Source organism: Phocoena sinus, chromosome 7 (genome assembly GCF_008692025.1).
Source record: "Phocoena sinus isolate mPhoSin1 chromosome 7, mPhoSin1.pri, whole genome shotgun sequence".
NCBI lineage: Eukaryota > Metazoa > Chordata > Mammalia > Artiodactyla > Phocoenidae > Phocoena > Phocoena sinus.
This window is the reverse complement of record NC_045769.1, coordinates 98,332,418-98,357,761: the sequence shown is the minus strand read 5'-3', so window position 1 is coordinate 98,357,761 and position 25,344 is coordinate 98,332,418. Positions and strand designations below refer to the sequence as shown.

At 42.2% G+C, this 25,344-nt stretch overlaps 1 protein-coding gene across 8 annotated transcripts in view; it reads right to left on the bottom strand.

Moving 5' to 3' along the window:
- NCKAP5 (NCK associated protein 5) overlaps nucleotides 1–25,344 on the bottom strand; it is a 992,075-nt gene that overhangs the window by 107,775 nt on the left and 858,956 nt on the right. For all 8 annotated transcript variants that reach the window (XM_032638276.1, XM_032638275.1, XM_032638280.1 and 5 more), the window contains one exon: nucleotides 3,087–3,188. In XM_032638276.1, coding sequence (XP_032494167.1) covers nucleotides 3,087–3,188 — 102 coding nt within the window. The remainder of the gene's footprint in view (nucleotides 1–3,086; nucleotides 3,189–25,344) is intronic.

Sequence of the window (25,344 nt, the reverse complement as noted above, 5' to 3'; positions counted from 1 at the left end):
CTCCGTCCCATTCTCTGGTATTTGGCTGTTTGGTTCAGCAGGGTGGTGGCTTTTATTTAGGACTACCTCTGCTCTGAAACTTGCGTCTACTACCCGGAGAGAGATCACATCCATGTCCTCTGAGGCCATCCGATCTAAACTTCTCCCATGGCTTTTTTCACACCCTGCACAGGTGTCAGTCACCGTTTATATTCTACCTTTTCCCAAAGTACTGAAGCTTATCTGTGATTTCTCTCTGTCTTTCCCATCTATACCTTCCCACCTCACCTATCAAAATACTGTCTATTTTCACAACTCAACTCAGTTCCCAGGCCTCTATTTAACAAATAAGCTTCCTTGCCCAGTTGTCACACGTGTGCACCTCGATACAGACGTTGGATTAAGATGACAGGACTAGAACTCAGAAGATGAGCTGGAGGAGGGAGGCATTGTTGCCTCTCCCTTGACCTTGAACTTGAGATGCCCAGATGTGATGGACGACACGGTTGGGAGGTGGGGAAGGCCCATCAATGTCACGTGGGTCAGGCAGGGCTGGGCTAGTTATGCACAGAAGTGTCCTCTAAGCCGGGCTTTTCATCCTTTCATGGGCACAGAAGTCATCCCAGATCTTGTTAAATACAGACGTTGACTCAGTAATTCTGAGGTGGGGTCTGAGATGTAGTATTTTAAGAAATTCCCGGGTGCTTTGATGCTGCTGGCCCAGGGCCTGTGCTTCGAGTAGAAAGCCCTTAGCCTAGGAGGAGCGATGAGAGATGATTACCTCTCATGTGCATTACTTGGTAGCAAGTTGTGTGTCTCACAGTGTGACCTGGGCTATGCTGAGGAGGATGAAAGGAGTGGTGTGAGCCCTCCCTCGGAGCAGTGTACTGGGGAGGGTGTGTGTGTGTGTGTGTGTGTGTGTGTGTGTGTGTGTACGTGTGTACGTGTGTACGTGTGTACGTGTGTGTGTGTGTGTGTGTGGTGGGGTGATTACAGAGTAATTCTTTGCCAAGAAGAGGAAGGGGCGAGTCCTCTCTACCGGGAAATTCTCCCACCTTTCCCTGACCTTGGGCGACCAATGTTGGAATTTAATAAGGGACCCAGAATCTCTGACATCATGGCTGAAAAGTGAGCTCCTCTGTCCTGAAGTTTCTTCCCTCATCAGCACATGATCATGTAGGATTACCTGCTCCAATAAATAACTGTTCTGTGATTGAGCGGTTGAACACCAAGGCCACTTATAAGGTTTAAATCCTGGCTCTCTCACTGGCTAACCCTTTGACCTTGGGAAAATTATTTAACTCCTCCATGCCTCACTTTCCTTCTTTCTACCTGGAGATAATGAAAGCACCTACCACGTAAGATCAATGTGGAGAGTGAACAGCCCCTGCCAATCAGTAGCAGTTCGCTTAATGATACTTAGTAATTGTTAGTGACAGTAAAACTTAGTAACTGTCAGGTTTTACTACTATTACTAAAAATGTTTCTTTTTTTAATATGTGTGTGTCTTGGCTTTTCAACAAAATTATACTTTATAGCCTCCCTAAGGGACCATGCATTACATTTCTTAATATGCCATCATGGTCTTACACATGGGCGCTGTGATGAGAAACAGCCAGAAGTGTGTGTACTTTATTTCCACGGGTCACTGACGTGACCTTCTGTAGAGACACACCAGTAGGCACTTTTCTCTATTCTCATTCTCCACCTTCGCCATGTCCTTCTGTGGCCGTGGCACGCGGCCAAATACTTAAGAACGCAAGAGGGTTAAAGCAGCGGAGATCTCGTTATGGCCCCTAACTGCTGGCAGCTACTGTGTTATGTACATTTTGTATATTATCTTATTTAATCCTCACTACAACTCTCAGAAATAGAAAAAAATTATCATTTTTTCTCATTTTCCAGAAGGGGAAGCTGAGGCACTGAGGTGTTCAAATCTTGTCCAAGGTCACCCAGTCAATACAACATTCTGATGTCAGGCCCAGGCGCCAGCCTCTATGATACAGCTCCAAGTAAGGCCCCTGACAATCGGCAGAACTCCTGCACGTATACAGACTTCCTTCCAAAACAGCCTCCCGAGAAGAGTCGTAATTAGTAATAGATAATGATTATCATTAAAATTCTTCTTTGCCACAAGATGTATGTTGTTTCCGTTGCAACATTATCTTAATTGTGTTGATTTAATTGGCAAAGTATACCATTTACACTATTCAAAGTGTCTTCTTCCCATAGTGTGTTTTAGATTACCACCTTGAAGCACTCATATGCTTTAACATCCTTACTATGAGAAATGCAATACAAAATCCATAATTTTAGTTAAAAAAAGGAGAGAGACACGGAGAATGAAGGCAAGGATTTCTTGGATAAAAACTGCAACTTAAAAAACTTCCTGATCTTAAGGCCATATTACAGATTGGATGCCATTAAGGTCTTCATGAATGTTTAAAGTGACAGCATTCCACTGACATTTAATTCCAATCTAACTTGAGAATATTTTACCTTCGATATAGACTCACGTAGCTACACTTATAAAGTTATACAGTAAAATAAAAGGCCGGTCATCCACAAATGTCCATCTGTCATTGTTTTAAGCCTAACGCTTTTCATTATATATTTATTTGGCTCTTGTGTTTTTCAAGATACTTTTTTTTATGTCAATGAGAGTTAAAAACCACGCTGGTTAAAGTTTTGCCAAATAAGCACAAAGATAAGCCTAGCTAAAGAAAAAAAAAGTACAGACCATGAATTTTTAAAAGTTCATACATAATGTGTCATAAAAGTAGGATGAGTAATATGGGACATGGGCTTTAATAAAAAGCTCCTTGGCCATTTCTCAGAGACTTTGAGATGTAATCAATACCCAAAAAGGTATCTTGGGGACGAGGCAAGATTTACGATATTTTTGCCGAGAGTGACACTTTCTGCTTACTTCATCAGCTGGGGGACATGATATTGAATTGCAGAGAGCACAAGAAAGGAAAGTATTTTTAATCTGCCTGACAGTGCTTCAAGGATGCGCTTTATGGTTCACTTGTGACATCATTTCTGATGGAAGGAAGGAAAAGAACAACCTGAACAAGTGTTCTGAAGGCGACAGGGAAACTCACGTGCATTTCAACATCAGTTCGTGAGTGCGTCAGACTCCGGCTTCTTTCCACATCTGAGAGCAAATCCCCGGTTGAAAGATCTGAGATGCGTGAGTGAAGTTTCTGGGTAAAAACAGGCAGACATTTTGAACAGTGTTGATTTAATCGTTTGTTTCAAATCTTGCCTTGGACAGGTAAATCTCAAAAGAGTTGACATTTCTAGATTAGATAACATATCCTAACTCAAAAGAATTTATCAGTGTTCTGTATACACACGTGCAATTACACATTATAAACAAGAATCACACTTTCACAGTCTGTCGGTATGTGCTGGAAAATAAGTAGTAAGGAAAAAGAAACAGCAAGAAAAATGTGAATGCCCCAATACACTTATTGGCTTTTGATACTAACATTAAATTAACTTTTGATATTCACATTAAAAAGCACTCACCATGTTAACCTTATTATGTTGAGTAGTGGTTAAAATCTGAGCAAATGATTATAAAAGTGACCTTATTTCTAAACAGCACTGATCTTGTGACATCTTCCCTTGCACACATTTTAACTCAAAGTCATTAATGTCATCTGTTAGGAACAATTAATGTGAATAGAAAATAATTGCATCAGGGATCTGGGGACTTGGAGGGCTTTGTGCATTAATATTCACATGCTATTCGATTATATACTCAATTCTTTGTTTCAGCTTTGCTTGGGTGGCCTGCTAAACCAGGGACATTTCACTATATTAATCTTTATCCTAACTATTAAGGCTTTTCTGTAGATACTAAATTTGATCTTTTTAATTGCAAATACAATAAAACTCGTGATTTATGTCTAATGTTTCTGCTAGGCTGATGACATTTTAAAAATGGTACTCACAGCCTGGTTTGTCTTGGTTACAACTTTTGTGACTTCAGACACTAAAAAATCGAATCGAATAAGTAAATAACGTGGCTGAGATGCCTCCCTCACCTCTGAAAAGTTTTTCTATTCCTTTTCTTCCCCGGAAAGGCCTTGCTGCATACTGATGTTGATCTGGGAAACGAATAGTTCTCTGCCAATAATTAATGCTAGGACCATCTTAGCGTGCAGGGGTTGCCCAAGGGTCACTTTGTCCCAGCAGATCCACCATGTTGTCAGCAGGGCTGTGAACTCCACTAAAATGAGCCATATTTACTGTTCCCCATTTTCCTTCAGGTTGAACTTGTGTGAAAGCCCTGTGTACCTGGTTAGTTAGTCACTCAACAAACATCTATTCAGCACCCACTGAAGGATAAGCACTCTGGTAGCATTGCACTGCATCCATCTGCAGGAATAAAGGCAGTTTTTGGGTTTTTTTTTCCTGCTATGGATCAGTTCTCCTTCTTTTCAGTAGAGCTTAAAGTCATTTGCTTCAGACTTACACTCTTGCTTCTCTCAATTTGTGTTTGTGGAGTTACTTTCACCAAAAAGAACATAAATCCTAGATATCTGGTTTTCCATTATTTTGAAGATTCTAATTTCTCCAACAATGCCAAGACATCAATAGGTAACTAGAGCCAGGATGTTGTTTCTGCACAATATTTATAATCCTTATCTCGAGCTCCCTCTAGAATCAAAGACATTTTAAGCCCCGGGATCTGTCACACAACGTGTCACACTCAGTAAGTACCCAACTGGTGCTTGCTGCAGTCCATAAAGAAAAAGATGTCTATATTTTCTCCACCCACATACAGGTTTTAAGGATTCAGACAGTGCCAAAAGAATGATAACATTCTAAGACTTAAGAACACATTTATCAATATGCAAAGAGTCAAAGAATTTACGGGAAATGACATTCAACAAAAGAAATGATGATTTTGAGTGGTGTATCATGTGATTTGGGGGAAGAGTCCTCATAGATTAGATATTTGACTTCTTATTCAGTTCATGGTTACACTTCTTACCAGATATATGATGTCATTGTTTTGCTTTCTGAATGAATATGTGTATATATAAACCCATCCTCCTAAATGAGGTTATATTTTAGTTATTTTTATGCAAATGGTCAGTTCTCTCCATTGAAATAAGGGAAGTCATGAAGGAGAGGGGACAGATCCTAGGGCAAGGGGACCTGAGTTTCAGCCCGAAGGCACAGATTTTACCAGATCTCAGGATGTAATTGAACCTCTTTGTCTGAGATTCCTTGCCTGTTACAAAGGGATGGAAGAAGCTACTTAACCTACCTCTCAGGTAGGGAGAGGTATTGCCATAGTCAGAAAGGATAATAAATAAGATAGTACTGTGAAATTTACATAGGCTTATACCAATTAATTGTCGTAACTGAGAGTTGGTAATTTCTTTTTTTTTTTTATCATCTTCATTGGAGTATAACTGCTTTACAATGGTGTGTTAGTTTCTGCTGTATAACAAAGTGAATCAGCTATACATATACATATATCCCCATATCCCCTCCCTCTGCGTCACCCTCCCACCCTCCCTATCCCACCCCTCTAGGTGGTCACAGAGCACCGAGCTGATCTCCCTGTGCTATGTGGCTGCTTGCCACTAGCTATCTATTTTACATTTGGGAGTGTATATATGTCCATGCCACTCTCTCACTTCGTCCCAGCCTACCCTTCCCCTCCACGTGTCCTCATGAGTCCATTCTCTACGTCTGCGTCTTTATTCCTGTCCTGCCCCTAGGTTCTTCAGAACCTTTTATTTTTTTCTCTTTTTTAGATTCCATATATACGTGTTAGCATACGGTATTTGTTTTTCTCTTCTTACTTCACTCTGTATGACAGACTCTAGGTCCATCCACCTCACTACAAATAAAGAGAGTTGGTAATTTCTTAAATGCTAAGGTACAAAGGAATCATTTGTTGTTATAGTTTACATGTATGTAAGGAGAATAAAAACTGACTTAGAGGAAAATAAAATCTACTTCTGTGTTAAGGCTGTAGGTAAGAAAATAAAAGGTAAATATCATCCTTTCACATAAACATCCTTCATGGTTAAGTAACCACAAAAGCTCACAATACATTAGGTGTTATACTTTTATAATAAGTATTTTTATGAAAGGTTTATATTTTCTACATATACATATATAATAAATAAATTTCCATAGAGAGAGGGAGAGAGAATATTACTTTTCAAACTGGTGTTGTATGTTATCTGGCCTTAATTCAGGTAGAATATGTACATAAGGAAATCAATTAAAATCATTGACAGAGTATAACTGACAGGAGAGTACCCCTGCCTCTTCAAGGAAGTCCACCTGCTTAGTTTGAGGGCAAATTCACTATCACATGACTACCTACCTACAGTTTATGTATACTGAATAAGTGTCCATTCAGATAAAATCTCCCACCTGAAAATTTTCAAACTTGAAATCTTTAGCCTACGAATCTGGATGAATCCTGGATTTGACTCGGACATGATTTTGTGTGTGTGTGTGCGTGTGTGTGTCTTTGTGTGTGTGTTTAGACATGAGAGATAACAATATTACTCAGTATAGATTTGAAATTGACCTCACATCACTTCTTATACTATCTCAGTAACTGAGATTTCACTTGGTCTTAGAAATAGAGACTCCCAGCCTCACACATTCTCAAACTAAAGGCCAGTGAGATCTTTTCACTCAAATGCTTCCTTTCATGGTAACTGTTCACCCCTCCCTTCCTGCCAGACTGGTTTCACTGTTTCTAGAATGGGCCCCTCTCACTTCTGAGCTGGTGCTTTTTCCGTCTGCCTATAGCACACTCTCCCTGCTCCTGCCCACCTGCCTGAAACCTGCTCACTATTCAGGATTGCACTGAAACCTGCCTGTAGGGTTGTCTGTCATCTCTAGCCCCCAGTGGATTCCTCACTCAGATGGATTACGTCCTCCATCATTTTGGCCCATTACCTGAAGTGCGTAATTGCTGAATTGCTCCTGTATTGCGGGGTCTATTTCCCTAATGGGGTGACCAGCTCCATGAGAATGCAGGCCAAGCCCTCGATTTCTGCTTTGTCCCTGTGGCAGGGGCTGGCTAGGTGTCATGGAACCCATTCCCTCTACCCTCTAGCCACACAGCTGGACGACATTTCCCAACACCCTTTGCAGTTAGGTGTGGCCATGTGACAGGGGTAGTTCCAGCCGATGGGGTATGAGCAAAAGTGATACCCGTCCTGGCCCAGGAATACCTCCCACATGCGGTGTTCCACCCCCTTTCCCCTTCCACCAGTCTGATGCAGCCAACTCAGCACAGCAATCACAGAAGTCACGTGCTGAAGATGGAGCCAGCAGGTAGGAGGAGTCTGGATTTCTGAATAGTCAATGGAAATGAGCTGCCCTGGGACCAGAAGTACCTCTTTTGGACTTTCCACGAGAAAGAAACCTGCACTGGGTTTGAGCCATTAATCATTTGGGGGTTTGTTTGTTATCAGGATTAATATTAACTGGCTGATGTCACCCTTTCCTGAGATAAGCACTCTATAGCAAACAGAGCAGTCACTAAATAAAGACACACATACACACATAAATTCATATGCACACATTATGTATATACACATTCAGAAACACATGTTCACACATGCATTTTCAGCTTCATGGAGAAGAGGCCTACTTTGTGTCACGATGCAGGGGCAGGGGTGAGGAGCTGTGTGACAAGCCATGGTGTAGATCAATCCACAGTCTGAACACACGCCTCACAACAGAATAAGATATGATGGTCAGCTTTGGGAACCTGGAAATGCCAGAGCAGCCGGGGCCAGAAATACAAGCTGGGGTAATAATTTTTGGTGGATGACTCTGCCTTCAGTCAGCCAGCTCTTTTTTCTATTTTACGGTTTTGAATCTGTAATTCAAGGCCGAGAAGGACTGCACCTGAGACCAGCTGTGCATTATCTGGTGGGATGGAGGTGGAGTGGCCCCTTTCACAGTAGCCCGGATGGCTCTGCAGCTCTCCAGCTAGTGATGGCAGCCGAGACTGAGACCAAGGTGTGCCTGGCCTTTCAGAGAGGGGCTGGAGGGCTGCTTTGCCATTTTTTGTATCTCTCCTCACTCACGGAGCTGCGCTTCTTCAGACGCTTAGTGAAGGCTTGTTGCATTTAACAGAATTCTGCCTTTGGATTTTTGCTCAGTACCGAGACGATGCCACGACTGGAAGGCAGTGATTGCTGAGGCCAGGGCGACACTGAGTCCTTATTTAGTGGCACAAGGTGAGGTTAAAAAGCAGATTATCTGAGAAATGTGGGTAACATGGGAAACCATACTGGAAAAACCAAGCGAAATAGGGTGATGAGCAGCTTTTGTATTTGCTGATATACTCCCTAAAGTTTGAAAAGGATTGTGTGAAGTTTTTCATTTCAGGATTTCAGATGTAAAGAGGAACATACAGAAAGGATTGTTTAACCATCGCTCCCTTATCTTCATTCAGATTTGGTGAGAGAATTAAGCTAATACCATAATCATGCATACAATTATTCTCCCCTCTAACTAAGAAAACCAAATACCTGTAAGAAAGAAATTACGAGAGTGAATATGGCATATATCTGATTAATGGACACTACCAACGTGGGTAATTTAGGTTCAGCCACAAAAGGTGAATGTGAATTAGTGTTTTTAATCTGATCTGCTTCAATCCCCTTGATTTACTCAAGCTTGGTAGATGCTACAGTACCACGATCCTGAATTCTACCCTGTCCTGTTTCATATTCTCTAGAGTTCTTTCTCCCCCTTGTGGAAAAGGTCTCCCAGTCAAACGGGATGGCTTCTCTGCCCACAATTCTTGAATTCCTATTTTATTTACGAAGTGATGAGTTCTGCTATTGCCAAATGATCTAGGGCTCAACCTTCTTTACCGACCACATTTCCCTGAATTCTGTTCCTAATGCACTCTACCACCCATCAGAAGGTATTTTTCTACTCTCAAAAAACTGCATGGTGGGGTATTTAGGAGTGGAAAAATTTCCTGGCATTTGCCCACTCACCATTGGTATCTTTAGCCATTCAACACTCTCCCCAAGAGACACAATACCAGCAGCTGCCCCTGGTCACTTCTGGTCTCAGAGCCTATGCTCAACCGCTCTTGCCTGCTCCCTTGCTGAGCGCTGCTGCTCTCACTGCCCCATCTTGGCTGGTTGCTCATTTGTACTGGACCTTGTTTAGGAATCACCCTCCCTCACAGATCTAGTTGTAGGAAAAATGGGGCGTGAGAGGATGGTCGTGTCCTAGGTCTTGAGTGAGTCCCTGGGGTGGGCCACCAAGTGAGGGTCCTTGGCTTCGTGCAGGAAAGAATCCAAGAGCGAGCCGTAGTAAAGTGAAAGCAGGTTTATTTGGAGAGGTACGCACTCCATGGACAGAGTGTGGGCCGTCTCAGAAGGTGGGAGGCGGCACCGAAATATGGGTGGTCAATTTTTCCGGGCTGGGTAATTTCACAGGCTAAAGAGTGGGAGGGATTATTCCAGCTCTTTTGGGGAAGGAGCAGGGATTTCCAAGAATTGTGGCATCACTCACTTTTTGGCCTAATTTTATGGCTGGCCTCAGAACCGTCATGGCGCCTGCGGGTGTGTCACTTAGCTAATGCATTACAATGGGCGGATGATGAGGCTCAAGGTCCACTGGAAGTCAAATCTTCTGCCATCTTGGGCCGGTTCTAACTGGTTTTCGTCATATCCTGTTCTTCTTAATGTTGTGTCATTCTTTTAATAGTTGTACCCTGCCCCCTTCCTTCCTGTCTCATTGTGGCCTGGATCCTAGGCTGATTTCTTGGATGAAGAATTTACTGCTTCGTCAGCTGTGGCTTTGTTTTCACATTGTCCTGCCTCCACCTTGGAGATCTGACCTCAACTCACAGCTTCCAGAGAGCTTCCTAGAGCCCCACCCCTGCTCCCTCAATTCAGCCCATGCTGGTCCCCAGGCAGTGTGTTTCATCCCCTTTTATCCCAGCACAAGGGAAGCAAGTCTGGAGTACGTAATTGTGAAATCCTATGAGCATCTTTGGATTTTGCCAATTTCATGGCTTTTCCTGTGAGTTCACCTTTCTTGGCTATCCTCTGTTACAGGGGTAGAAACATGTGTGGTGGATTTGGTATATATTTAAGAGACTTGTTCTAAATATGGCTTGAATTAGACATCTCCTCGTTCCTTCTGTTGGGTAGTAAGGCAGTCTTCACAGGTATGCACAAGGCTCTGAAAGGAAATCCAAGGAAATGTCCTAAAATGACTCAAAGCCTCATTAAGATAATTTTTCTCTGGAAGCTTTACTCCCCAGAAGATCGTCCAAAAACCCCCCCGTTTTATCTTTCTCACACACTAGACTTACACTTTTATTTACATTTTGCCACACTCAGAAATGTGATTTTTCATCAGCCCTTCCAAACCCCATCAAGAGATATTGTGGCAGACCCCTAGTTCACATTTCAGAGGTTTCATTCTGTTCCATTAAGAATTTATTATAAAACTGAACATTACATAACTGTGTATTATGTAACTGAGTATTATATAGTCCTTTCTTAGATTCACAAAAATTTGAGCCTAGGACAAAATATTTTTGGATAAAAGCTGATGTTTAATTAATTATGCCATAATTTCCATTTGGGGATACAAAGATAAAACATAGTATCTGCATTCGGTCATCTTGCTGATGCGACACAGAGCGTGTCTTTTGAATATTCTCTTAGAGGTCCCTTAAAAAATATGTCCATCAAGGTTTGATCTCACTTCAGAGTCTGAAATTTTTAGAGCTAACTTTTTTTAGCCATCTACACCAGTCCTTGATGCAATTATTATTTTCCCTGACAACGTTCAGACTTGCCCTGCATATCCGTCTTTCTGTGACCCGTTCTGATGCATTCCGTTTCGCTGTGGATGGTGCCTCTGCATATGACATGGCTCTTTTCTACTTCCCTGGGATCCAAGGTTATACACGCTTTTGAAACAATTATTCCACAGCTATATTCAAAACCTTCCTCAAGGGTCCCTGCTACCATGACAACCTGATTACCCAGTGGCTGCCTAAGGGAGCATTTGGTTTGGTTACTAGGAAGTTTATTTGGGGCTTCTGCAGCTCAGACTGATGACTGGAGTGTCTCAAATCTGTCCTATCTTCTGAAATTCCATTAACAGTGCCCTGAGGTCCTGCGGGGAGAGGACCAGAGGGATGATGGATGAGGATATAAACAGCAGACCTTGCCCTCAGGAGTCTCCACTCTAATTAGTCCAACAAGAAGCATTCATGAAGCATCTACTATGTAAGAGTCCTGCCTAGGAACTATGAACAGACTCAAAGAAGCCCGTTAGTGGAGCCTATGATATGAATGAGGTGCCCGGACACACAGATGAGAAAAAAACAGAACAATTTTAAGGCAGGATATGCGAAAGAGGTCATGGTACAGGAAGAGTGATACGGAGGCGGGGCGGTGAGGGTAGGGGTCAGTGTGGCAACACAGTTAAATATAAATAAGATAATATTCTGTGAAATAAAGATTCAGGCCATACGGGCTTAGGTCTCCCTGTCAAGCTCCCAAATCCCTTGGTCTCTTTACATAAAACAAACAAAAAGGAACCAGAAGTATTTAATATGTAACAGCAAAGTGACAGGTGTTGGGAAACAGGATGTATGGTAAGGGCTTCAGCTCACTCAGACCTGGGAAGAGCCAGTTCCTAAGGGTGGTTCACACCTGCCTCCCAATCCTAAAACTCTTTGAAGCTTCTCTTTTGTCTTTTTGTGACTCTGATCTGAGAGAGGAAGTGATTCAGCACAGTCTGAGCCTATTCTGGGATCTAAGAGATACAGAAGTGCCTTGAAATTTCCATTTTTATCACTAATTACTTTAACAGGTACTTTAATAAGTGCTTTCCAATTGCCCCTGCTGTTTCGTAAAATTATCTACACTGCATTTTGTATTTTTAATCAAGCTTGATTTTTGAAAACTCTCCTGGATTTCTGAAGCTTTTTGACTTTTACACGTGGGGGAACAAATTTTTCCTCTGATTTCACGGAACTAAACGAATTAGGGAGAAAAACAACTTGACCTTCTGTTTTTACCGGACCTATTGGAAATAGCATTGACGGTCACTGGAGTCCAGTGCACTGTTTATTAGGAAGAAATGATTTACCTCCTGCCCTATGGGGGAAGAAGGGCACGGAGTGGAGTCCCTTCCCTGATCTTATCTCATGAATCCTCATGCTATTGAGTGGAAGAAGCTAAGATCTTAATTTTTACGGATGAAAAACTCAACCAATACTAAGGATGGTATCCAGTGTCACAAGGCTATATTCCAGTAAGTGGCAGAACCAGGATTCTCTCCCAGATCTGCCTACTGCTAAGTCCAAACTCTACCACATTCTGTTCACTTTTCCCCTGAAGGAAGGAAATTGATATCCTCATTGGTCTCTTCTGCGAGATGAGTTGCTTATTTCTGCCGAAGTGCTAAGCCCACAATTTGGGTCACTCCCATTAAGTGAACTACGTTGCCTTGGGAACTTTCCTGCCCAGAGCCTTTCTCAGAGGCAGATAACCCGTAACCGAAAAAGAAATAATCATAACAACAGCAGTAACAACAACATCTGCGCCCACAGAGCTCTTTGTAGCACTAAGTATCTATTTCATGCATATCATCCTTGTAAATCCTTATCACAATTCACAGTAAGGGCTGTTATTATCCCCATTTACAGGTGAGAAAACTGAGGCACCGAGCTAAAAATATTGTCTAAGGTCATATAAACCATATTTAAATCCCAGGCAGCCTGACTGCAGAGTTTATATTGTTAATTCTACAATTAAATCTGGTTAATGATAGCTTGGTAGAAGCAACTTACTAAAATAACAATATAAATTAATTAGACAAGATAAACTACGTAGAATTAAAAATAGAAATAACTCTAAGTACAATGTGATATCTTCACTCACTATGCTTAAACATAAATCATTCATTTATTCAAAAATATACTTTCCTTATGAGAATGATTATTGTTGATAATGTTTTTGTTATCAGTGATGTTTCCTTCTTAGGTCTCTACGTTGTTTTCAGGGAAACGCAATTCTGTATATAAATATTTCGATCTAACTGAAAAATAAAACTGAAAAAAACAGCAAGCATTTATAGAGTGCTTGCTACATGCCTTGCTAAGGCAAAAAAAAAAAAAAAAAAAAAAAAAAAGACATTATTTTTTTCTTATTTAATCCTTAGGATCACCTAACAAGGTAGAATCTATTATGAGCTCCACTTTTCAGATGAATAAACTGAGGAAGAAGAGAAGTTAAGGAACTGTTCAGGTCAGGGATCTGAACCTGGGCACAGACTTCAGGGCCTCTCATGACGTCCTCTGCTACTATGTCCTCTAATCCAGGGTACAACGATGGACAAACACAGTCCCTGCCGTTAAGGTGCTTGTGGGACAAGCCACGGGGCACCCTCAATGTCATGTGCCATGGAAAACTCAGCAGGGGACTCTGGGAAGGCTTTTCCTGGGAAGCGATAGGTAAGTTGAGATTTTATGAACAAGAACTGATGATTCAGGGGAAGAAACCAAGAAAGGAAAACAGGGCTTTCTGGGCAGAACCTGTACAAAGGTCCAGAGATGAGAGAGAGTGACATTTTTCTGCATATGGCTCAGCAAGACGACAGAGGCGAGTTCAAAAGGAGGAGAGCGGGGAGAGGGATGTCTCAGCAACAAAGGACCTGCGGCAAGTCACACGGTGGGTGAGAAAGTAGAGAGGCTGGGATTTGAACCCATCACTCTCTCCAAAATACAAGTTTCCTCCCCTCTTCTTCTGCCCACCACACAGTTTTTTCAAATGCTGAACTTGGCTGTGGGCCTCCATGGCCCTTAGGTACGTAAACAAGCACTGGAAGAAGAGACAGGAAGGGTCCCTAAGCAAATGTGAACACAGAGGACACACCCACAGCTTCTAGCCTTCTCGTCATGCTTCTTCCTGAAAGGGGTGCCAGGGGTTTCCAACCAGGATCCTCACTCACGCCGCATGCTAGGGCTGTGCAAAGAGCTGCCTGCATCCCAGAGATCTCTAGTCACTAATCCTGAAGAACTAGAGTGGCTCCTCCTGTGATGCCAGAGTGTTCTATGATCATCCAGGCTGCCAGCAGGAAGCCAGACCTGGGTCCCACTCTGTTCTTGCAACTTCGATGAGGAGACATTAACATCAAAAGACTATTGTTTGACACTGAATCTTCTAGGAAGAGAAAGTGCCTTGTCAGTGTTTCGGAGAACACCCCCCCCAAAAAAAAAATCCTGCAGAATTATTTATAAGATGGGTGCCACCTGCCATGATTAAAGGAAAGATGAGAACAAATTGAGATGCAGAGTTTGGGAGATTACATAACCACTGGGACCTTCACAGGCTATAAGAGTCACTCTCACAGTCTTTCCCTGCAGGGAGTTTGGGGTAAGACATAGATCAGAGCGTTGATGAAGATGACTTCTGTGATGAGCCCTCATCTGTATTTTACAGCCCGACGTCCTGGTTCTAGTGGGACAAGTTGCTGGAGAGTCCAATTCATTTCACAACATTTGTGAAGACACGTCAAGTAAAGGCAGTTTCTGGCTGAATGTTCGGCGAAGGCCTGTAGTCTCAGCTCCTTTGATAGTTAATATGAAGTTGTGTGTTATCAGGGTTTCAGACGCATGACTTCGGTTGGCTTTATAGGCTTTGTTGCTACAGATCTGAGTCACAGTTTCTCTGTAGCTCCATCCCCACAGCAGTTCTTTTTTAAAATCCACTCTTACTTTACCCCATGGTAAGGAATGCCTCAGGGTGTTATAAACAAGCAGTTGAAAACTGTTATTTATGTAGCTTCCTAATAGCAACTTGAAATATAGGGCATAAAATTACTAGCTTACAATATTGTTCAATATTAACAGTGGGAAGGGTAATATGTAAAACAGACATTAAAGGATTAGCTGTAAAATACATTTCACTGAGCTAAGTCATTTCTTGGCAAATGGTAGTTTCCAGCTATTAACATAGGATTTATCAAGTCGAGTGGATTTATTTTTATTTTTCTATCAGTTTGCTAAATATATTCTATATTTAAATTTCAATTTTGTGTGTATGTGTTTCAAGCAAATTAGGAGCAGCTGCTGAAAACAAAATCTGAGCTAGAAATGACACCAGAATTTCAAGTCAAAACTGCTCCTCGATTTCCCCAGCAAATCCTCTAGTAAGTTGACTAAAGATTCAGCTGTAACATCCGAGAGAAAAGTACATGATATGATATTACAGACATCTGTATGACAGATTAGGGGGTTTACAACTGCATCAGAAAATTCAGTAAAAAGGCATATCCTCCACAAGACATAAAACAATGCTTCTGCCATTTTTGCTTGAGACTCAGCAGGCACAGAACACTTTGTTCTCATCAAGCATGTTCAGTAAACACTATGAATTTGTGAACCAGGCACCCAGAAAGAAGGTCGAAAGAGAAATTCCTAATCTCCTAGGGTGGAAATTGTGAAGTATTACAGGGATATTTGATGCATAAATACAAATAACATAATCTCTCTATTTTCTTCTGAGACAGTCACCAGTTACCATAATCCTAAAATTATTCTGTGTTCTCAAATCCCTACAGATTTATTGATTTTCATAAATTGCTTTGACGGAAACTTTCTTAAAAGATGCGAACTAATCTTCCTCTGAGTTTCCTTTCATGTGATAACGCGTGCAACATTTTCAATCTCAGAGAATGCCAAAAGCGAGTTCTTATTTTTCAGAGGAATTGGCTAGAGATCTATAAATAACTGTTACAAAGAAATTAGTTATAGATCTATAAATATTACAAAGCATTATAGAGACGAGAAACTGCCCTGAGACTCATTTGTGAAACTATGGGAAAGTCCAAATTGCCAAGAAGTAATTATTATTTAGAATTCAGGATCCATTTTGAACACTTGTTACTAGTTAGCTAGTTTTAAAGATAATAATTTTCTTCTCAGACTATAAATTGGAAACCACAAATATTTCTCCTCAAATGCCCCATGTTAATAATTCCAGGGGCTTCAAATCATTTATTCCATATAAATCTCTGTTTTCTTGTTCAGCTGTTTTATGTGGGATGCTGTAGTTCTTTTCATAAATACTTTTCTATTGATCGAAAACTAATGAAATAAGACACCCTCTAACTTGAGTGCATAAAAGTACCGTCGTTGTGTTAAGATGTGAATCACTTATTCAGAAAGCTGGTGGTTGAGTCACAGAAGATATCTCGTCCAGTGTGTCATCAAGTGTGAAGTTCAGGTCCATGAGCCACGTTCACTGTATTACTGAAACACCTCAATTAACTGGAATCCAATGGACCCAGACCCTTGATTCGCTGGCATATTTAAAACAAAGAAGATAATAACTGCAAAGTCAGCTGTTCAACATTCAGTATAAATCCTGGGTTCAGGTTCACAAATTAGCTACTCTCCCAGACAGCACATGGCCCCAGGTGTTATACTGCTTGGGTTCAGATTCTGGCTTTGTGTGGCTTGGGGCAATTACTTCATCTTTTAAGTCTTAGTTTCCTTTATAGATAATAATAACAATATTAGTTCACAGGAGTTTATTGAAGACTGGATGCTCAAGAGAAGCAACTCCCGAATTTATAAGGCTGTGATAGGGACTCCATTCATTAAAATGCTTGGGACATATTAAATGCTCAATAAATGTTAGCTTTTTTCAGGACCAGTGACATAATTTGTGGAGCCCAGTGCAGGGGCCCATTTGTGAAAAAGACATTAAGAATTTCAAGATGGTGACAGAACAGCGTTAAATCAAGCACAGGGCCCGTCTAAGCCCCTATGTGATTGCACAGGTTCACACCCACGAAGTGGGCCCTGGATATCACCTTCTCTGATAATCATTAGACTCAAAGACACCCCTTAATCACACAAGGATCTGATTTGTTACCTTTACTAACCTAACTGGGGTAAAAGTGGAATTTTGAATTTTAACCTAATTTTTCAATAACAGAGTAGTATGCTTCCCCCCCCCCCGTCTATCCTCAAGTAGTGACACTTGCCTGCCCCTGCAAACAGTCGTAAAACAGCTTCCTAATATGAGAATCACCTCCACTGAAGAACCACCGTTTTGGTAGCACATAAGTAATGACCATTTGAAACTCCAGAAAGTGTCAACAGAGGGTACCTGACGGAGGTAGAAAAAATACATATAGCGGGCCTCCCCGGTGGCGCAGTGGTCGAGAGTCCGCCTGCCGATTCAACGGACACGGATTCGTGCCGCGGTCCGGGAGGATCCCACATGCCGCGGAGCGACTGGGCCCGGGAGCCATGGCCGCCGTGCCTGCGCGTCCGGAGCCTGTGCTCCGCAACGGGAGAGGCCACAACAGTGAGAGGCCCGCGTACCACAAAAAAAAAAAAAAAAAAACATATAGCAAGGAAAAGTCAGTTTTTTCAATTCTAAGTCACAGTTGCTTTACAATCAGAATGCTAGGAGCGACTTCAAAGTTGCTGCCTGTTTTCATGTATCCCCTTTTCTGTCCCCACAGGACGGCCACCCATGCCTTGAAAGGAAGTCCTGCCTAGACAGGAAATCTGGAAGGAGTCTCCTGCTAAGGCAGCAAGATGGCCCCAGGTGGCAGTGGGCAGAGCGACATTTTATATTCACATTCTTCTCTCTCTGTCCACCCCACTGAATCCCTGCCCTACTCCTTAGCAGCTCCACACGCCTTAACGCTCCCTGGTTTCCTTGATCCTGAAATTCACTTGCTGACGCTTGTCCTGTTGCTGTCCATGGCCCTTAACATGACACAGGGTTGAGGACCAGTTCTTAGTAAAAACCCTGGACAGACAATTGATAAAGGCGTATAAAATGGCAAATGATGACTTCAGAATTCTATCCCATATAACGTTTCCTGAGAACTGACAGTTTCCTTCGCTACTGCACTCTCTAGACATGGCCTCTCGGAGATACAATAAATAAGTGCACTAAGTTTCTCCTGCCCCCTCCCCCTCAACTGCCACGACTAACTATAAATTACCAGTTACAATAACAACTGTTACTATATTACACCACATGGTACTGGTACCACGTATCTTACAATATGAAAATCCTTTAACAATCTGTCTCTAATTAATTTTAGCCTGGACCCATTCGGTCATGTGCCACCAAAGTACCGCATAGCCTGCTGCTCGTCAACGGAGTGACTGTAAGAGTCTTCAATTCCCTTTCACATTTACCTCTTTGATTTGTCACTAGACCCCAGAATCATCTGAAGGGACTGGGCAGCTCTCAATCCGATCTCATTATTGACATTTATGTTGATTGATGTTGGCTCTTACAGAATTGGAATCTGCAGATCAATTCTCTGATTAGATTCTCACTGCTGCCATAATCATTTTATCACACGGGCTGCTGCTATCAAATGCTGCTTTATCACTACGAAACGGGGCAAGCTAAACCAGTTCCTCTACTATGCCACAAGAAATAAGACATTCTCCTGGTTTTAAATCTTCCTTTTCTCAAATTTGAAGAAAGTCCCTGATAATTACATTCCTATAGGAGTTAATCTGAAGTTACTGTCCCTTAAAACTGTGTTCCATGGGGGAATCAATGTTGAGTCCTAAGGCAAATATACGCAAGACTCCTTGAAACCTGTTTTCCTTTCCTCTCAGAGAGTTTCAGATGTCAGATTATAAAGCAGGTACCTCTGTGTGGTGACCGTGGCCAGTTGGGTAGAGCCAGTGAAAATGTCATTGTCTCTGGTAGGGTCTCAACACCTGCCCAGGAAGCCTTGTATGAAGGCGGAGAAACAAACCTTTCAAGGTGCTTCTAGCCCTACACTGTTATTAGTTGTAAGAGGGCCAAGAAAAAAGCAGTGTGGTTGTCACCAGACGACCCACAGAATCAAACTCGGGGTATATGCTCCGTTAAGAAATGATCAGGAGTGACATCAAATATGAAGTATAGTCACCCAAATGTTTTCTAAAGTCTAATATTAAACTCTGCACTTATTCCACTGGGAGGAATGAGTAGTTACAAGGACAAATAATTGTCCTTGTAACTACACAGACATGCAATTCCCAGGAAACAGAAAATACAGATTCTCAGGGCTTGTTAATTCCATGGATAGAATTCAGAGCATTCGTGAACTCTGAGGAAGAAAAGGCAGCTTTAGTTCCACTAAACTTGAACGAAAACTTAGCATTTCCTTCAGCTACAAATGCAGACATCAAACTTCAGTGGTGTCAACTGGTGACTTCGTCACTGACAGAAATCACAGACACCTTCATGTCACGTTACAGTCTTTGAAAATACCTCTAGAAATTTCATATTGGAATCATTACATAAAAACTAACTTAGAACTTCCATTTGATCTTGTTATTTTATGCTTCAGAAATGAGGCACATGTATTACTATGTCATATATGTTTTCAATATTTTAGTAACTGGACCTCAATATAATCAGTTTCCTTTATAATCCTATGTCATCTATTTTACACATTGCAAAACATTATTCTGACAAGGGGACCACAGGCTTCTATGATCTTACACAATGAACCATGGCAACAAAATATTTATGAACACCATTACTTGACTGCTCCCCGACCCTCCACGTCACGTTGCATGTGACATGGAGACCTCTCCCGGCTCTGACTTTCCACACATGTGAACAAGGATGGGCGGTTTTCTTTTTTTTTTTTTTTTTGCGGTACGCGGGCCTCTCACTGTTGTGGCCTCTCCCGTCGCGGAGCACAGGCTCCGGACGCGCAGGCTCAGCGGCCATGGCTCACGGGCCCAGCCGCTCCGCGGCATGTGGGATCCTCCCGGACCGGGGCACGAACCCGTGTCCCCTGCACCGGCAGGTGGACTCTCAACCACTGCGCCACCAGGGAAGCCCGGATGGGTGGATTTCAGCCATCCTGATTCCCGTCATTTACCTCCAGAACCTGGAGGCACTGGCACCGGTTGGGCAAGGACCTTCCATTAATTTCAATCTCCACCAAAATAAATGAGTTTTCTTTTCATTGCCAAGCCGAGCTCTTCAGCTATGATTGTTATGTATTGTTCCAGTCGAGACCTTAATGGCATTTTAGCCCTGTGGTGGGCTCACAGAGAAACGATTTTCAAACTTCAAAAGGCCACTTAAACGTGTGCAGATGTCTGGAAAATTAATACTATTATCTAACTCTCACCCTTTGCCTGCAGGAGGCAAAGAAGAGACAACGTTCAATAAAGATATTAGAGATCAATACATGGTCATAAAGCAAAGTGCTGTCCTTCCGGGAAGCACCAGTGGTGAGAAGTGAGGAATCCAAAAGTGCTTTTGAAAACACTTTCTTATTAGATTTTTTTGTCAAAGTCATTCACTTAAATCTGTTAAAGGTTTAAAGAGAGAATGGGGATGGGATGGAAGGTGGAAGGAGAGAGAAAGATAAAGATAACTTTCTGCCGTCCTACTTCAACTTAGATGTTCAAGGTCTAGAGTTCTCAAGAGTGGAGGCATTCATTCATTCACAAGACAGAACCTGATTTGTCAAGGTTGATGTTAAGCAGGTTACAGTTTCTAACGTGTTTTGCATTCCGAGAGACTTCAGCCACATTATGTAAAATTCTCAGGATAGGGAAGTAGTCTCATAGCTAGTTCCAAGGCTTTCATAAAGTTTTCAGAACCGCAGTATATTCTCTTCTCTTCCTTCATTTTATTTCCAACAGATTTTCTTCTGTACGTGTCCCAGGTACCCCCCAAAAGGCATGAAAACCAGACTTAAAAAAAAATCACAGAATGGGGGCTTTATATTTTTATTAAAGGATTTCTTTTAGAGAGTTCTTCAGTTTGGAAAGGGGAAAGAGAATGAAAATGTGGTAAAAGACATTTTTAGCAGGTTTTCTTTTTTCAGATGGATGGAGCTGACCGTGGGAAGTTCACTGGGAACTCTTAAGGAAGTATTAATATGGAATCATCTCTCTAGATAACCCTTCATAAGAAAACCTGAAAACATTCACAGATTGCAGGTAACACATCCTTTTCAATTCAAGAATAAGCAAGACTGTATTAGTAGGGATTGCACCTAGCTATAAGAAGCAGAAACACTGACTTGTAAAGGGCTTAAACATACAGGTGTTTGTTTTCTCACACATCAAGAAGTCCAGCGGTAGGCGGTTTGAGATTTGGGGGGTTGTTTGTTACTGCATTACAACCTAGTTTATCCTGACTGATAAAGTGAGCCAACATGAAACGCCAACCAAAAGGACCAAAACAAAAAGTAGTCTAAAAACAGGGTCGTGTATTAGAAATCTCCAAATCATATTTTAATGATATTGGAGTGTTTGTAACACATCCTTTTGAAGGGGATCTTTTTCTTTTGAAGTTCAGAACATATAAGGACAGTCTCAGGATTGCATTCAGCTACAAAAAAAAAAAAAAAAAAAAAAAAGGAAAGGAAAGCTTGACTTACAGTGTCGTAAGCCTACAGGGGCTTATATTTCTCACATAGCAAGATGTCTGGAGGTAGGCAGTGCAGGGCTGGTGTAGCGGTTCATTGAAATCATCAAGGAACCAAACTCTTCCCATCTTTTGGCTCTGTCATGGTTTTTTTTTGGGGGGGGGGCGGCTGGGGAGTTCATGCCAAGGTGGCTGCTACGTATGCTGGCATTGCCTCCATCTTCCAGATAGGAAGAAGGGATAAGTGTGAACGAAAAATACCACAGCTGTGTCCAATCCCCTTTATCCAGAAAGCCAAAGCTTTCTGGTAAGTCCCCATCGCAGAGTTCCATTTAGGTCTCACAGGCCAGAACCAGGACCACGTGGACTCTTCGAGGAGAAACAGAAGCTGAAAAACAGTGTATACGGCTTTCTAGTTTCTGAAGTAGACGAAAGAAAGGAGAAGGATGTGACTGAGTGTGGTGGTCATGACTGCTGCTCGTCAAGTATGTCTAAGTCTCTCTCCTACTGGGAATGTGTCGCCTTGTGTTTCCCGACCCCTTTGTGGTTGGGTGGGGCCATGCGACTAGCTCTGGCCAGTGAACTGTGAGGGTGGTGCTCCAAACCGGAGTGCTTTTAACAGTGATGTGAGGTCTCCCAGAACTCTCTTCTTCCTGGCCTGGCGACTAGCAATGTTTGAGATGGTGTCTGCTCCATCAGTCATATCTCCTGAGTGTCTAAGAGGCTCAGAGCTCCCCTGCTGACCCACGAGGGCCACGTAACATGAAGAAGAAATGAATCTTGGTGTTTGAAGCCACAGAGATTTTGTAATAGCTTGTTACCACAGCATAACCTAGCCTGTCCTGACTGATTCAATGCGTCAACCTGAAATGTCAGCCAGAAGGAACAAATTTGAGAGGCAAAAGTAGTCTCAGGAAGGCCAATGTATTAGCCATCATGGAACCTGATATCAGTGGGATGATATCCTGAAGCCAACTTTCTCGACCTCAAGTGCAGTTAAGTGGACTTTAATTCATAATGTGAAAGCCGTCCTTGTACTACCCACAGGACACAGACAAATTATCCCTCTCTCCTGTGTCTCTACACAGGTGAGTGGCTAATGAACCAGAGCATGTTCAAGGTAAGCCACCAAATTTAATATGAACTTCCAGGATGACCATCCACAAAAATTTAATGCATGATAATGAAGATGGCATAGTTTAGGACAAGCCTAGTTAATGATACAATTCACATGTCTGCCTTGCTGAGCCTGCCCTTAAGAAGAAGAAGAAAAAAAAAGAAAACCCGGGCAGGGGCGAGGTGACTAAGAGTTAAAGCATTAATGACCTCTTCAGTTACATTAAAGATCTGATTTTATCTCTAAATATAGTATTTCACATCCTCAGCAAAGTCAACAGAAATCCATTCAATAGTGACGGGGCTCTTCCATAAGGACCCCAAAGGTACCAGCATCCAACCAGTGTAACAGAGGGCGAATCAGATGGGGGAGGAAAGGGAACACTAGTAGAATTCAATACCAAGGAGGTGGACTGCTTGACTTGCCGTTTCAAGTTTCACTGTCGCTCACATTTCACTTTTAACTACTATCCTTGGGCTGATCATGGGACGGGAGAGGCGAGCCACATGGATTTATGCCAGCAAGATGGTTGGTTCCACAACAGATGGTAACACAGAATCTTACGCAACATACTCATGTGCTAAAAACCACTTAACATAACTTGAGTTAGGTTCATCTGGTTTGAAACGTGTGCAGAGTGGGGTGTGCGGCAAAGGGGACAGTAAATGGCTCCAAGTGTGACTGCTGATTCGGTCCTTTCTCGGCAGTCACGCTCTAGTTCTCACTCGCAAAGGTCAAAGGAAGACCACTGTCACGTAATGCTACACTTCCCTGGAGTTTTCAATTGCTCATTTAACAGGAGGGATGAGATAATTCATCTCCTCCTTTTGTAAAATCCAAGTACGGATTGCTTTCTACACTCCCTGAATGTATACATGCCTCATGTTTTCTTTTGGTGGTTTTCATCTTCAAGTGTCAGTTTTTAAAGCAAAAAATAAATATTACATATTTAGGGATATCAATAGTTGCGGTGATGGTTACAGTTTCTTTTCAAGATTTCAATGGATTCCCACCCTACCATAAAAAGGATAATAAACCCTTTCAATCTCTGAATCATTTAATTTTATGTCTTCTTTTGGTATTTCATTTGGGAGTTATGGCGTGTGAAATATGCACCATGATGAGAAAACAATTAGTCAGCACACCTGTTGTTTATTCACACTGTGTTCAGGGAGGGCCCGCTGGAGCTGTTATTTCATTCCACAGCATGGTGTCAAGCAGGGGGCTTTCAGAGGTGACCTGATGACACCAGATTCTACTTTTATTTGTATTACATGCCTTGGGCCTTGCCCTCCTGTTGGAATGATCTTTGCTTCTCACGTCAGAATCCTGTTTGTAACCCACAACAGCAGTCAGTAAGATTTTCAGGTTTAAAAGAAAAATTAGAGTTCAGATGTGCTACAGGAGTGAGTAGTGAGAAAAATGATAAAAGTAGCAGAGACAATGATCCCTTATTGAGTATCAACTGTGCCCAGGTAAAACACGAAGTTTAGAGATAAAGAAGTGGGGAGAAAAACAGGCCATTCTAGGTTTGTCCATAATACAGGGGAAGAAATGTTCTGTTTGCTCCCCCTTCTGTTAACAGACTGTGGTGGTAGAAGGAAGTAATACACGTTAAAGAAAATTTAAACTCTGCTTAAAATTATGACTGGGGACACATGAAGCCAATAACAAAAAACTGTAATTTCACAGCTTTGGCCAGTTCTCTGGGTGGGTATCTGGGGGTGAAGGACTGTTTTATCTAAGACAATGGTTCTCAATCTATCAGACCTAATGTCCCTTGGAAACACATGTATGTTTTAAAAATTCCCCATTTACTGTTTACCAATGCTATTCATAGGTAGTATAACCCACTGCACAGAAAAAAAAAAATTAACATAGCAGGCTTGGCTGCCATCTCTTGAAAGGCCCACTTACAAGGGTGGGTCTGAGTTGGCGTCTGGATTTCGGAGGGCTCCCACCGCCGTAGCTAATCAGAGTGGCTCACTGTGCCTAAGCTGCTTGTACAAATGATGTGGTGTGTGCTGAACACCTGCTTTCCTTCTGGGAGTCTAGAATTTTCATACATGCTGGGTAAAGGGTGCCTATGTGACCAGCCCTTAATAAAAGTCCTGGGCACTGAGGCTCTACCGAGCTTTCCCGGTAGACGACACTCCACACATGCTGTCACAACCCAATGCCTGTCCTGTGTGACTCTAATAGGAGAGTCTGGAAATCTCGTGGCAGGTCTCCAGACTCACCCTGTGCACCTTGATCCTTCACCGAGTTTGCTTTGGATCCTGTCACTGTAATAAAAAATATAATGTACAAACTCGAACTCACAGAAAAGGAAAAAAAAATGCAATTTAGGATAAACAATATGCTTTTCGATACGCAAATGCTCAGGCGTTACTCCCTTGCGGGAGACAATAAAGCGGCCAGATGCTTGCCCAGTGGAGTCACCACCAATGAAACAGCCATAAATACAGACTCTTCCTGGTTTCTTGTCCTGGAAGTTCAAACACAGTGAGGGCCACTGCAATCAATGAGACAGTGAACAATTCTGGGTGAAGTTTAAAATAAAACAAAGTTCAGTTTTTCTTGAAGAATGCTGAGAAAATTCAGCTTCTATTAAAACCATGCCCCCAATACTTTGAGTTTCTACACGACATGGTGTCAGGTTCTGTGCTCGGATGATCACGGGCACACATGAAGGCCTGGCGGGAAGTCTGAGGCAGTGAGGTCCAAGGGACCAGGTCTGGCATCCTTGTCTCCAGTCCCTGAAACGTCAGTAGTGCTTCCCAAACATCGTGTCATCCAACAAGATGCCCC